The sequence below is a fragment of the Oreochromis aureus genome, linkage group 18 (assembly GCF_013358895.1).
Source record: "Oreochromis aureus strain Israel breed Guangdong linkage group 18, ZZ_aureus, whole genome shotgun sequence".
Classification (NCBI taxonomy): domain Eukaryota; kingdom Metazoa; phylum Chordata; class Actinopteri; order Cichliformes; family Cichlidae; genus Oreochromis; species Oreochromis aureus.
In genome coordinates, this window is record NC_052959.1 from 21,903,431 (window position 1) to 21,917,984 (window position 14,554).

The 14,554-nt window shown below is 42.2% G+C and overlaps 1 protein-coding gene across 6 annotated transcripts in view; it reads right to left on the reverse strand.

The window, feature by feature from the left end:
* Positions 1-14,554, reverse strand: part of LOC116333553 (rab effector MyRIP-like) — a 72,179-nt gene that overhangs the window by 6,401 nt on the left and 51,224 nt on the right. For 5 of the 6 annotated variants that reach the window (XM_039601862.1, XM_039601861.1, XM_039601864.1 and 2 more), the window contains exons 4-10: positions 12,783-12,919; positions 8,147-8,227; positions 3,669-3,766; positions 2,595-2,675; positions 2,295-2,441; positions 1,656-1,782; positions 163-698 (exon numbers count right to left, since the gene is read on the reverse strand). In XM_039601862.1, coding sequence (XP_039457796.1) covers positions 163-698; positions 1,656-1,782; positions 2,295-2,441; positions 2,595-2,675; positions 3,669-3,766; positions 8,147-8,227; positions 12,783-12,919 — 1,207 coding nt within the window. The remainder of the gene's footprint in view (positions 1-162; positions 699-1,655; positions 1,783-2,294; positions 2,442-2,594; positions 2,676-3,668; positions 3,767-8,146; positions 8,228-12,782; positions 12,920-14,554) is intronic. The other variant, XM_039601865.1, reaches the window with a different exon arrangement.

Here is a 14,554-nt window from a genome sequence, read left to right on the forward strand (position 1 = left end):
AGCTGAGTAATCATCTCATTTCTTTATCATCATAGCTCCATGCAAACAACTGCAGAAATTAGACAAGTTTCAGAGCAAAAGCTGTCAGCTTTGCATGTTTAATGGTCCTTGAATGACTCAGCTGGATAGTCCAGTGTCCTTTCATCTCTATTTATTTCTTACCGACACAGGAGAAGAAGCAACTGTTTCTTTTTTACTCTTTCTCCTCTTCCGTGACTTCCTCATTTTTGCCACCTTCGTCTCTCCCTGATTCCCTCCTGCTCCCTCCAGGTTAAAGTTCACATCGATGATGTTGGTCCTGTGGGACGACGAAGGTCTCCTGATCTCTGCCGGCACCTTCCGCTTTAAAAGAGCCATGAGAGGTTTTTTAGGTTTCCAGTTCCCCTCAGAGTCTGAAAACAGACCATCTTGGCTGCCTCGCTCGCCCGTTGGCGGTGACGGGATGCTGTCGCCGGCGTCAGGCAGGTGAAAGTTAGAGTCCGTCATCTTCCTGTGGATCTCCTTGAGGACGGCACCCCAGGAGCTGTCAGGCTCTGGTCTGCTTTCGTTGTCTGAGCCCAGACCTTCGTAGGCTGACACCACTCCCGACTCCCTCTCCAAGGCGCTGTAGACTAGGCTCTTCCTTTTAGTGAGTAGGCTGGGACGAGACAGCTGGGCGCTCTGCAGGGCAATCCAGTTCCCGTCGGGGCTCTTCAGCACTGCGGACACACCGACGCATACAAGTATTTACACAGACATGCACATACACACACAAGGACGCAGATATCACGCAGAGAAGCAGAGCAGTGTGCCAAACGAGGCATATAATGATGCAACAAAAACACCCACACAAGTATTACCTGACACACCTTTAACTAGAACTGAGAGCGTGACATTACAGCTCACAGTTCCCCAACAAGGCAGAGGAAATTTGGATATGAAGCCAGTTTGTATGAAAACTTTGAAAAGAGATAAAGTATGAATTTTTTTTTTAAAAGCATTAAATTTTGATGCAAATGTGGACTGCGTTCCTTAAAATTGCGAGACTGTAGCATTGTTTACCTTTCACTTAAATCATGTTGTTCCAGTTACAGGAGCACGCATGTTGTATATATCATATGTAAATGAACCTGTTCCAACTTTTTATGGCAATACATTCAATCATAATCATCTACAGCTAGCGTTGTTAATAAAGTTGGCTATATAGATAATTACATTAGGTATTAAAGTCAAGAAATCTCAATAAATCCATTCAATCTACTAATAAAATATTAGATGGAAAAGATAATTAATGTCAAAAGAATATTAAAATATCAAGTTTTCTCATTAGTTTCTCTCAGTTTCTCAACAGAGCGCCTCAGGAATCATTATGCTTGGTTCAGGGTCCTATAAAGACATTATGGGTAAGGATTTGGATTAACCCTGACTCATCAGCTATGTGCAGAATTTTATTTGAAGTTAGAAATATGAAAACTAGGTTTTAATATACAACAAATCAATTGTAAAAATAAATCCATAAGCAGTTTGAGGAGGCTGAAAAGGTAACTGTGTCTAAATTTTGAGACAATTATAGATTTTTCTGTGACAGTCAAAATGTGAGGAGAGAAATATACATAAAATAAATCAAATTTACAACTGTGAGTTTAACATACTTGTTGAGTCTTTGAGGATCTTACCAGCGTTATCCAGCCGGTCTACACTCTTCCAAGCTGACCCAGCTCCTTCCTTCTGTAATGTCTGCGGGGAGTCTTCTATAAGACCCGGAAGGTCATTGTCCAATAGTGAGAAAGCAGACTGTGACCTCTGAGGAAAAAGATAAAAGTCATTGCATCTTTTATTTCTATAAACTGATGATAAAATAAAGGTTCCTTGTTGAATAGTTCAACCAGCAGAGGTCAGCATGTGAAAACAGAAAATATCATGTCATCCTTTGTTTCAGTGAAAGAAGAACTGATGTCTTACTGTTCAGCTGCTTCAAATGTGCGTGTGAAGAAGAACCTGAAGGTCCAGCAACATTTATTATATGAAGAACAACTTTATTACTTGACTGGCTCATTTTGGCCCATGGCCTTCATCAGAGTCATCACAGAACAGACTCTAAGTACCAAATATTCTTTTTAAAAAACACAGCCTGGGTGGTCTAATTTGTTCTTCATACTACATGTGCTCCTGGAGCTTTAACGTCTTCTAACCAACTGGTTTACTCATTAAGAATGAATACAAATATGAACTTGAATTATTTCCCACTAATTATTGGCAAAGGTAGAGTAAAGTTACTGGATCACAAAACGTGTTTCTGATTTCTTTATTTTTACCCAGAGGCTTGGTTGATGTTTCTGTGAGCTGGACGCTTGATCAGAGGGGGGCTGATGTTGATGATGAAGGTCAGGGTTGCGTTCAAGGGCCAAGTCGTGATCATATTCTGCTCTCATCTCAGCCAGAGTCTTTCTCCTACTAATGATCTTACATAAACAGAGACTAGGATTAGTGCTGCATACAGCTCAGGACTGTGCAGAAAGAAAAAAAAAACTTAAATTAAATAATCAGCTCCTTTCTAATACTTGAAGATTTGAAGAGGCCTTCACATGCAAAATTATTTTTCTTATATGTTTTACTTTTTGCACAATTGTTTTGGCCAGTTCCTCAATGAGCTCTCCTTTGTGCTCCCGCAGATAGCGTGCTTCATTCTGCTTCTCCTGTTGTAAAACACAAATAAAAAAGCAAACAAACACTATAAGCTGATTGCTCCTCTGAATATACACTACATATACATGTTTGCTGTGCTGCATCCAAAAGCTTTAGCATACTTTAAGAGATTAGTAAGAAGTAAATCTTTTCTAACATAGCTGTGTTTTTAAAGACGCAGCAGCATCAGAAATCTAAGTTAGAAAGGTCAAGTGACGAATTAAAACATGCACTGCACAAAATAATTCCCCCTATATGAAAAAGTATAAAATGTTAAAGTCTAGCATGTCAATGGGGTTTCTCGTGAACACATGGTGTGAACACTTTTCACCACTGAAAAACAAACAAACATTTAGACTGTATATAAATGATGGCTGTAGCTTGGGAGCCACTGCATTCTTAGACCAACAGGGGGCACTGAAAGAAATTTAGGGAAAATTTCCCCTCAGCTCTGCTTTCTATGACCTCATTAAAGACCCAACCTCATGAATACAACATGATGTTAATTTTTTTTAATTATGATTCAAGTTAGAATAGAAAAGGATGCGGTTTCATGGCAGTCCCTCCTTGTGACTGACAAGTTATAACCATACAAGGGTCACTCAGCCAAAACACATCAGCAAACGCATTCAGCTGGAGGATTCACATCATGACCTCACTAAACCCTCGGGTTATTTCATGGAGCGCCACATGTTACATACAGTCAGCTATGAGCAAAGATAGCAATCGCCCTGCTATTGTCTTATACTGTAGTATTAAACCATCTGGGTTTTGGACTGGAACATAATCCTGATGGTTTAACTTAATCTGACTGAAAGAAAATAAAAAAACAGAAAAGTCAGATTAAAAAGAAACTTCATGTAAGGTCTCTAGAGGCTATTTATCAAAGTGCAGATTGAGGATAATCCCCAACATAATGTAGCATTTCCAGTAGAAGACTGTATGGGTGGATTAAGGTTCAAACAATAAGTAACTATTTGTATGAGAGGAAAAACATGAATAACCTGATTGGAAGTGTCAAATTCAGCCTTGGAAATGGCCTCGTCTATGGCCTCCTCTGCCACCCGCCTGGCCACAGTGAGCGTCTCCGCCATGCTGTGCTCTAAATACAAAAATAACAATCACATATTTTGTTGTTATTGGAATGACTTTTGAATCAAAAAGTTGTTTACATTGTTTACTCTGCAAAAGTTTATGAAGAAGGCGCAGTTTTTAGTTCAGTTCACTTTTAGGGTTACGTGCATCTGTCTTCATTCAGTCCCAGTTTCTGAGGCACTGCAGACTGAGACATGACCATCAGCCCAGAGCAGCTTTTCATTCATGTTTGGCCTCACTCATCCTGTTAGCGCAGTGAACTAGGCGCGTGATGACAAATGAGAGCAAGGCAGGACACAGAAGAGAACAGACTGACATGGCTGTTTGAGATGCAACTGGGAACCTGCGCCAAAAGATTACAGCTAAGATCATAAAACTACTCAATTCTTCTGCTATAAAGCATTACATGAAAGTCAACATGGGAACAAATATGGATTCATGTGGACTCATGAGAGGATTATTTTTGACCTGGATATTGTGAAATGTTTTTTTCTTATGGAAATTCACTATAACAGGAAATGGATCACCAATCAGGAGAAAAAGGCCAAATGTTCGAGTAGCCAAATCTGCTGTATGGCAAATAGATGGTGAGCATTTCACTGACCGATTTAGGTAAAAGATGGAAAAGCTCTCACATTTGAATGCAATCACTCTCATATTGGTGAAGGTTTGCAAATATTTGCTGTCTGAGTCTGTCTGCACCAATGAGACCAACCCAGTTGCCATGGGTGTTTTTGCAATAAACGACTCAAACCAACTGTTTGCCAGGTTGTATTCTTATAGTATATAAAAATGAAGTTGCCAAGCGCAATTTTGCCATTAAATTTCTGTATTTCTGGCCAGGCTGGAACTTCATTATTATCATGGAGATAAATAAATAAAACAGGTAGCACCATAACACCTCTGTTTAAGCTATTAAATTCACTCCATAAGAGATTAAATCAAGAAACGTAAAATTAATAGGCCTAAAACTGATGCTCCAGGAAGGGCTAAAAGAAATAGGTCAGCATTGCAATACAATACATATTGGTTTTTTTGCAGAGTAACACAAGATGATCATCTGAACTGTGTTAAGTTAACAAAATCCACCTTTGTGCATTTTAATATTCCTTGCAAGAAAGCAAATATTTTCCTGCAAACCCAAATTCAGCTTTAATATTTTCAATATAAAAGTTGACGTTATAATATTGTGCTGCAGATTCTTAAATTTGCATTTGCCCAACCTCAAAAATTAAAGAAAGCAGAGCTACGCTGGGACTTAAACGCGGACAGCTCCAAAGGGCTCACTGATGAGTTACCTGACCCTTGTACTTAAAGTTACTTTGGCACATTTTACAAATACCAAAAGTACAACTAAAACCAATTACATTTATAACTGCAAGCAAAACTTGAATGAAAGCTCTTTTTTTTAACTTCATTGCTAACAAACGAAAACTGAAACTAATCTTTATCTTAGCTAGTTACTGGGAGAAAGCTGAACTGGGGAAAATTTGTAACTTTTGTACATTAAACAAAGCATTTATGTCACCACAAGGTGTCATATTTTTGATATGTGGCGGCGGCGGGCTGGGGTGGGTATTCTAATATCCCCCCGGCTTGCTGCCGGTACGTTGGGGTTTTTCCCGGTGGATGAGAGGGTTTGTTCCCTGCGCCTCAGGGTCAGGGAACGGGTCCTGACTGTCATCTGCGCTTATGCGCCGAGTGGCAGTTCAGAGTACCCAGCCTTCTTAGAGTCCCTGGGGGGGGTGCTGGAAGGTGCCCCACCTGGAGACTCTGTTGTCCTACTGGGAGACTTCAATGCTCACGTGGGTAACGACAGCGAGACCTGAGGGGCGTGATTGGGAGGAACGGCCTCCCTGATCTGAACCCAGTGGTGTTTTGTTATTGGACTTCTGTGCAAATCACAGTTTGGCCATAACGAACACCTTGTTCGAACATAAGAGTGTCCATAAGTGCACGTGGCACCAGGATGCTCTAGGCCGCAGGTCGATGATCGATTTTGTAATCGTATCACCAGACCTGCGACCATATGTTCTGGACACTCGGGTAAAGAGAGGGGCTGAGCTGTCAACTGATCACCACCTGGTGGTGAGTTGGATCAGGTGGCGGGGAGGACGCTGGACAGACCCGGTGCACCTAAACGCCAGAGTGAGGGTGTGCTGGGAACGTCTAGCAGAGGCCCCAGTCCGCGAGATCTTCAACGCACACCTCCGGCAGAGCTTCAACAACATTCCGAGGGAGACTGGGGACATTGAGTCCGAATGGACCATGTTCAGCGTCTCCATTGCCGGGCTGCTGCATTGAGCTGCGGCCGCAAGGTGGTTGGTGCCTGCTGTGGTGGTAATCCCGAACCAAATGGTGGACACCAGAGGTGAAGGGAGCCACCAGGCTGAAGAAGGAGTCCTATCGGGCTTGGTTAGCCTGTGGGACTCCAGAGGCAGCTGACAGGTATCGACAGGCCAAGCGGAATGCGGCTCAGGCAGTGGCTGAAGCAAAAACTCGGGTGTGGGAGGAGTTCGGAGAGGCCATGGAAAAAGACTTTCGGACTGCCTCGAAGAGATTCTGGCAAACCGTCAGGCGCCTCAGGAGGGGAAAGCGGTGCTCTACCTGCACTGTGTATAGTGCTGGCGGTGCGCTGCTGACGCCGACTGAGAAAATTGTCAGACGGTGGAAGGAATACTGAGGACCTCCTTAATCCCACTGACACGTCTTCCGAGGAGGAAGCAGAGTCTGGGGATGAGGGAATGACCCGCCAATTTCTGGGGTCGAGGTCACTGAGGCAGTTAAACAACTCCTCGGTGGCAGAGCCCCTGGTGTTGATGAGGTCCGCCCGAGTTCCTGAAGGCTCTGGACGTTGTAGGGCTGTCCTGGTTGACACGCCTCTACAATGTTGCGTGGAGATCAGGGCAGTACCCTGGACTGGCAGACCGGGTGGTGGTCCCCATCTTTAAGAAGGGAGACCGGAGGTGTGTTCCAACCACAGGGGATCACACTCCTCAGCCTCCTGGGAAAGTCTATGCCAGGGTGCTGGAAAGGAGAGTTCGTCCGTTAGTCGAACCTCGGATACAGGAGGAACAATGCGGTTTTCGTCCTGGTCGCGGAACACTGGACCAGCTCTTTATCCTCTCGAGGATACTTGAGGGTGCATGGGAGTTTGCCCAACCAGTCTACATGTGTTTTGTGGACTTGGAGAAGGCATTCGACCGTGTCCCTCGGGTGTCCTGTGGGAGGTGTTGCGGGAGTATGGGGTGTCTGGCCCACTGTTACGGGCCATTCGATCCCTATACAACCGTTGCAAGAGTTTGGTTCGCATTGCCGCCAATAAGTCGGACTTGTTTCCGGTGGGTGATGGGCTCCGCCAGGGCTGCCCTTATCACCGATTCTGTTCATAATTTTTATGGACAGGATTTCTAGGCGCAGCCAAGTGGCGGAGGGCTTTCACTTGGTGGCCTCAGAATCTCATCTCTGCTTTTTGCGGATGATGTGGTTCTGATGGCTTCATCGGTGGGGGCCTCCAGCTCGCACTGGAACGGTTCGCAGCCGAGTGTGAAGCAGCGGGAATGAGGATCAGCACCTCCAAATCTGAGGCCATGGTTCTCAGCCGGAAAAGGGTGGAGTGCCCACTCCGGGTCGGGGATGAGTTCCTGCCCCAAGTGGAGGAGTTCAAGTATCTCGGGGTCTTGTTCGCGAGTGATGGGAGAAGGGAGCCGGAGATCGACAGACGGATTGGTGCTGCGGCTGCAGTGATGCGGACGCTGCACCGGTCCGTCGTGGTGAAGAGGGAGCTGAGTAAAAGCGAAGCTCTCAATTTACAGTCGATCTACGTCCCGACCCTCACCTATGGCCACGAGCTGTGGGTAGTGACCGAAAGAACGAGATCGCGGATACAAGCGGCAGAAATGAGCTTCCTCCGAAGGGTGGCTGGCCTCTCCCTTAGAGATAGGGTGAGAAGTTCGGCCATCCGGGAGGGGCTCGAGTAGAGCCGCTGCTCCTCCACATCGAAAGGAGCCAGTTGAGGTGGTTCGGGCATCTGACAAGGATGCCCCTGGGCGCCTCCTGGGTGAGGTGTTCGGGCATGTCCCACCGGGAGGAGGCCCAGGGGCAGACCCAGGACGCGCTGGAGAGATTATATCTCGGCTGGCCTGGGAACGCCTTTGGTGTTCCCCGGATGAGCTGGAGGAGGTGGCTGGGGAGAGGGAGGTCTGGGCTTCTCTGCTTAGGCTGCTGCCCCCGCGACCCGACTTCGGATAAAGCGGATGAGGATGGATGGATGGATGGATGGATGGATGGATGGATGGATGGAAAATACAAGTGTATTCATGTGTAATTACAGCAGATGTACAGTATAATCAAGCATCAGTGAAGTCTTTATTAAATGTGTCTGCACCTTCAGTTTGTCTGTAAAACGTTGAGTCGCTCCCGCAGACGCTGTCCTCATTGCAGATGCTCTCCTCATAGGCGCTGCCCTCTGCAGACACACACGTGTTTACATGAACATGTAAACAGACTTCCACATTTTTTATCCTGGAACCTGATCACGGGAATAACCTTTAAATAAAATGAAGCACTAAAGAGATGAAGGATCATCTTTTTGGTCACTGTCATTTTTGTAATGTGAGTTATGGAAAATACATTTGTGCAATTATGAAAATTAATTTTGATATTTTATTATGACAAGAACAGTTTTTATTGCAGATACCTAAACCTCAGCTGTCTCCAGTGAGATGTTCTTCCCTGTATGAGAGCCTAATTTTTGATTTATTAAGCGTAACTTTTGATAAAAATGACACTCTACCATGTTTTTTGCTTGGTTTGATTACTTGTTTCCTCACTAGATTTGCTGGAAATGCATCTGTGGTGTAAACAGATTTAACTACACACACTTATCTACAGTATCTCTGACAGATATTTGAAATACATAATCTGATTTTAATGTCGGTAACTGCTCAGTAGAGAGCACTCAGTCACTCTCTACATAGTTTCCCCTTGCAGCTCTTGAGCTCTGAGCTCTTTTCACATCATTTAAATATTCATGCAACAATGTGGCCATTTGTGGTTATATAAGTGCATTAGTTTCCTCATGCATGGCATTACCAGCCAACTGGATCTGTGCACAGCAGGGCCTGGTTCAAGGGTACAGCTGAGTACACGGGGTCACTTCAATTCATTTAAAAGGCCAAAGAGCACTTAAGTAATATGAACTGTTCAGATTTTTAAAATGTAGCAAGCACTTTACTCCACTGGTTAAAACTCCAGAGACAAGCTTGATTTCATTAATGTGAAATATCCTGAAATAGAGACAAACTGAGGATTTTTTTTGTGTTCATATGTAGGAAAAGCGATTTTGTTCTAGTGACCCCTGGTGTGTATGTCTGCAGACATCTGTGTCATAACATCTAATGAGTCAGGACACATTTGGCCCCAGCACAGACACATGCAAAAAGATGTATGACCAGAACAGCAGCTGGAGGTCACTGTAACCCTGAAGGCACCATGAATCTCTCGGGAAGGCGAGCTGACAGAGGCATGCATGAGAATATGAACTCTGCAGCAGAAAGTACTTCTCCTGTGTATCATGAATGGCAGAGTATATTCCAGTGATTTGAATAACATAAACCTACATCTATTCTACCTTTAGATCTTACAGAAATCCATAAATTCCTTCAACCACAACTACCAATGAATTTATGAATTCCTTCAAAAATAAAAATTAAACCATTAGAGAGAAAACATTTCTAACCATCTTACAGACTCATTATTATATACAGCTACTTTCAGCACTACTAATATTTACTTAACTTCAATATATACTTCCTCCAAACCCTATTCCTGCAAAACTGCTCATAGAAGTCCTACCATTATTAATTTTTCAATCTTCAGTATGATCAATATATATTAATGGGCTATGATTAAGTAATTAAACCATCATTTAAAAAGCCATCACTCGACCCATCTGTCTTTTGGCCTAATTATATGCCAATCTCAAACCTTCCTTTTATCACTTTCTTGAAAGAGTATTTGTTAAACAGCTAACTGATCATCTGCAGAGGAATGGATTATTTGAAGAGTTTCAGTTATTTTTAATATCTCTTCCACGGTGTGTCTTTTGTCCTGTGTTCGTCTCCTCACCTTCAACTGCTAACGAAAGATTGAGTCCAGTTTTTGTCAGGTTTCTTCCTGTTTAAAGGGAGTTTTTCCTTCCCACTGTCACTAAGTGCTTGGCCATAGGTAGTCATCTGTTTGCTGGGGCTTTCACTGTATTATTGCAGGGTCTTCACCTTATAATATAAAGTGCCTTGAGGCAACGTTGTTGTGATTTGGTGCTTTGTAAATAAAACTTAATTGAAATTGAATTAAAATGAAAATTAAATCAGTACTAAAGCTAACCTATTATTTTACAGTCTTAGATATCTTTAACGTGCTACCAGGGTTTAGAGCTAAATGCTAAAGCTAGCAGAACCCTAAATGTCATCATTATGCCCACAATGTTTTTTGATTTATTAGTGTGCTAATAACTAATCTTTAGCACTGAGGATGCCATTGGTTCTCCATGTTTACAGCAACAAATCAAAAAACTGAAAAACGGAAAAAAGAATTGTTCTTGTGATGGCGCTCCAAGCTACATGTACTTAAAATCCATCCATCAAAATAGCCAGTAACACATAAAATGCCTAGAAAATGTTTGATGTGGTAGTAACTTACACCTCATACACCTACCATCTCTTTGCAACCACAGGATACGCCCTCTGCTGGCCATTAGAAATACTGCAGGTTAAATGCCATGTTTTATCCAGTCTTTGACTAAATGTTTCCTCAGGCTGAAATCTATCTCAGTGAGTCACTCAGATCATATTCATAGATCTGCAACAGTTTCATTAATAAATTGATTAATCAATTGAAAAATGTAAACTTGCCTCAGCCAGCAATAACATATATGAGATGACAATTTCTGATTTTACATGATATATTAACACTTTGATGAACACTAAATTCTTATAGTAAAATCTGTTGATTCCCATATGAATCATCATCCCATATGAGTAGCCTTTAGGTATTGACTTGTTTCAGAATTCTCAAATGGTGAATCACAACAGTAATCATTAGTTTAGATGATAAAAAATGCCTGTATGTCTGTACTATACAAAACCTTGAGTAAATTACATATATATGAGTTCGCCTCACTTCCTCTGCTCCTCAGGGCCACTTTGTTCCTTTGCGTCTCTCTTCAGAGGAGAATGTCTCCAAGCTTTGTTGAATCAGTGGACTGTGTTGAAAGGTCTTAAGGGGAAATGTTTCATTGCTGCACAAATCTCACACAAGGTTCAGGATCACACAGCATTTAGTTCTCAAATGTCAGCTCCGCTAGTTCTGATGCTATTCATGTCATTCGCATTATTCATATGCAAAGTAACATCATGAGTCACGCTGAGTCGATCGCATTTTGCAACTGGAACGAGAGTTTAGTTTTCAGTGTCGGTCTGTCATAAAAGTACGAAAACGGAAGAAACAGAGTGCTAAAGAGTGCGTATGCGTGTGCGTGTGTGGAGAATAAAAAAAGCTACCTACATCAGAGGAGCGGCGGCCTGACGCCAGCCCACATCAGTCCTCCTCCCACCAGGGTCAGAGCTCTGCATCATCTGCAGCAGGTATGACCTCTCCTCCACAAAACACACATAATTCTCTGAAATCCCTCGTCGGTTCAATCAGATCATACTCTGAACCAGTGGCTCACAGATGCTCTGGTGCTTTGTCACTGACTAGACCTAGATGCCTGAGCATATGTCACTATGAACACATTTATTCAAAGCTCTCTGTGTCTGAACCAAAACATTTTCAGTGTGAAAGCTTCTCATTTAGCTGTGAAAACACAAAAAGATTCTTATACACTGACTTTGCTTTCATTAAAGAAAAGCTCAAAGCCTTTTTTTTCTTACTGTGACTGAAATATAAACAGGTTAAAACTGAAAGATCTGGTGTAAAAACAACACTTTGAGGAAAAGATATTGCAACGTTAATAAATAATGAACTTTTTCAAAGAAAATCTTTTGAATCAAATTCCTCTGAGAACAAATTCTTCTAATCTAAAACCAGGTCCATCCCTTAAAAAAGTAAAGGGTTAAAGAGCTGCCGTCTCAAAATAGCTGGACCCAACACTGATATTAGTCATTAGGGCAGGGGAAGTACACTGTTCACAGATGATTTGCTGATGCAGTGCAAAGATTCTGTCTAGCATGACTTTCATCCCTCAGAAATTCAAGCCCACCACAAAGCTGTTGGATCAGTGAGCTGTGCTGAAAGGCTTTTAGAGGAAATGTTTCATTGCTGCACAAATCTCACACAAGCTTCAGCATCACACAGTACAAGGAAAAAACTGACAAAAAGAAGGTACCTAACCATAACTGGCCCTGCGCTAACATCAATTAAAGAAAGTCTACAGTCTGCAATACACATTACACCTATTAATAACATTAATTAAAGACTAAAGATTATAAATATAAAAACTTTGATCACTGCAGCTTTAAATTACACGAATTCTGAGGCCAAAAACAGAAGAAAACAAATTAAAAAGTGATCCACTGATTCGAATCAACATAAACTGTGCTTTTAACAGCACTGTCATGTTCACATCTACGTCTGTAAACACTTTTGAACAGTGGATCATAAAACCTGCATACATACAGAGTCCCTGCTGAGTGAAGATATGAAAGAAGCAAACAAACATTAATAGACTTGAAGTGTAGCAACAGCCTGAGTGATTTGCCAGAGTTATGTGGGATGAAAGCCAAGAGCTTAATCCTGTTTCACCCTCTTCCCAAGTTCATGTTCTCCACTGCTTTGAGATATGAAACAGCAAAAATCAGACAACTTTGAGCAGGCACACTAATTTCTCATCAGAGTAGATTCTCCCTACAGTAAGCTGTTATGAAACGAGCCAATCATATGTGAGGTTTTAGTGAAGTAAAAGTTGGGAACTGTTTCCTAACTGAACATCTTAATCATCTAACACAGTAAACGTAGTTTACCTGTTAGCTCTGAAAGCGCACTGTGTTCTGCCAGGTGCTTCCTGTAAAGAGTCTTCAGCACTTTGGCGCTGCCAAACCTCTTGAAGCGTTTCTTCACATTAGTGTAAAACCACTCCAGTGACTGTGTCTTCAACAACCTGAGAAAGAAACACACACACACGCACAACTTAATTTACATTAACATAGATTATGCTAATCATCCTACCAAATGTGAAGAAAACCCAGTCCCAGAAGATAAAGCGTATTTTTTATTATCCACATTTTGGTCAAGCAACATTCAACCAGAATTTCATTAACCAGGTCAAACACAAAAAAGCAAAACCATCAGTCAGTCCTGGTGCCAATCTACATCTGACTCACAGATGAACACAACCAGCTGCTGGCAGCTGTGCAGATTCATTTCCACTATGTCTCTCACATCAATAGCCAAAAACTCTCTGGAGTTGCTTCATAAAACAGGAGGCTGAGAGAGACTCAGCAGGATATGGTTTAATCATTAGTAAAAGGCAGACAGAAGACACATAAGCATGTCACTTTGATGTTTGCAAGACAGCAAGAAATCACACGGGCCGCTATCCACTGAAGTTGGGGTGTCATGGAGGGTAACACAGTGACAACGCTGATTAAATAGCAGGATTGTCGCATTGATTTCATCTTACACCTTACCTAAAGAATAAGTGTTTTTAAAGCTGGAAGTGAGTTGGAAAAACACAGCAGCTGTTATCATTTGTGACGGGTAAGAAGTCACAGTGACACTATCTGATCTGTATGAAGAAGGCAGCATTACAGAAACACTTCACACAAATTTAGCAGAGTCTTGCTGGAGTAAAGATAAGAAGCAATCTGTAGATATGAAATCACTGTTTGGTTAACTGTGAAAAGTTTGAACCACCAATAAATCTAAATGCAAAGATGGTTGGGAGCAGTCCGGTGGTGCAGTAATTAGCACTGTCACTTCACAGCAAGAAGGTCCTGGGTTCAAATCTAGCCCGGATCTTTCTGTGTGAAGCTTGAATGTTCTCCCCATGTCTGCGTGGGTTTACTCCGACTTCCTCCCACAGTCCAAAACAAAACCTGTATACCACAGCTCAGAAAGGCTTCAGCCCCTCTACAACCTTGAACTGGAAGAGGAAAGATGGACAGACGATAGTTGTGCAGTTATCTTCTACTGAAGACAGTCAGCCAAAAAAAGACTAAAACTAGGTGTTTAATGTCACACATCTTGTAGATACACTGTGCTAACTTTATCATATTAATTGGAGAAAACCCACACAAGCATGTAAGGCCATGCAAACCCCACACAGAAGGGCGTTTATGGACCCAAACCCAGAACACTGCTGCTGTGAACAGTGTTTCAACAATGTTAAACTTAAATGGCTCAATGTGAAGAATTTGAAGATTTCTGTAGACGTATCAGAACGACCTTCGTTAGCGAGGTGACATGAATTAGACTAATGTGAAGGTGACATGTTAGTCTGCAGAATCTGAGTACAAAGTACAAAGAAAATGTATCTCAACTACTAAACAGACCCAGTGTACGATCTAATGTGTGCATGATGTTGTTACTCTAGCTCAGTTACATGCTGCATTACCTTCAAGTATATTTAAGATTAAATTTCCTATCACTGCTGCTTTTACAATAACTGTATAATGACACGTTTATGTTTAATGAGGAACCGTCCAATCTCTGAATGGCTGTAAGTGTGTGTACACAGCGAGTGCTTTGACAGGAAGCAGAAGCAAACCATAAAATGTCACACATCATTACTGCA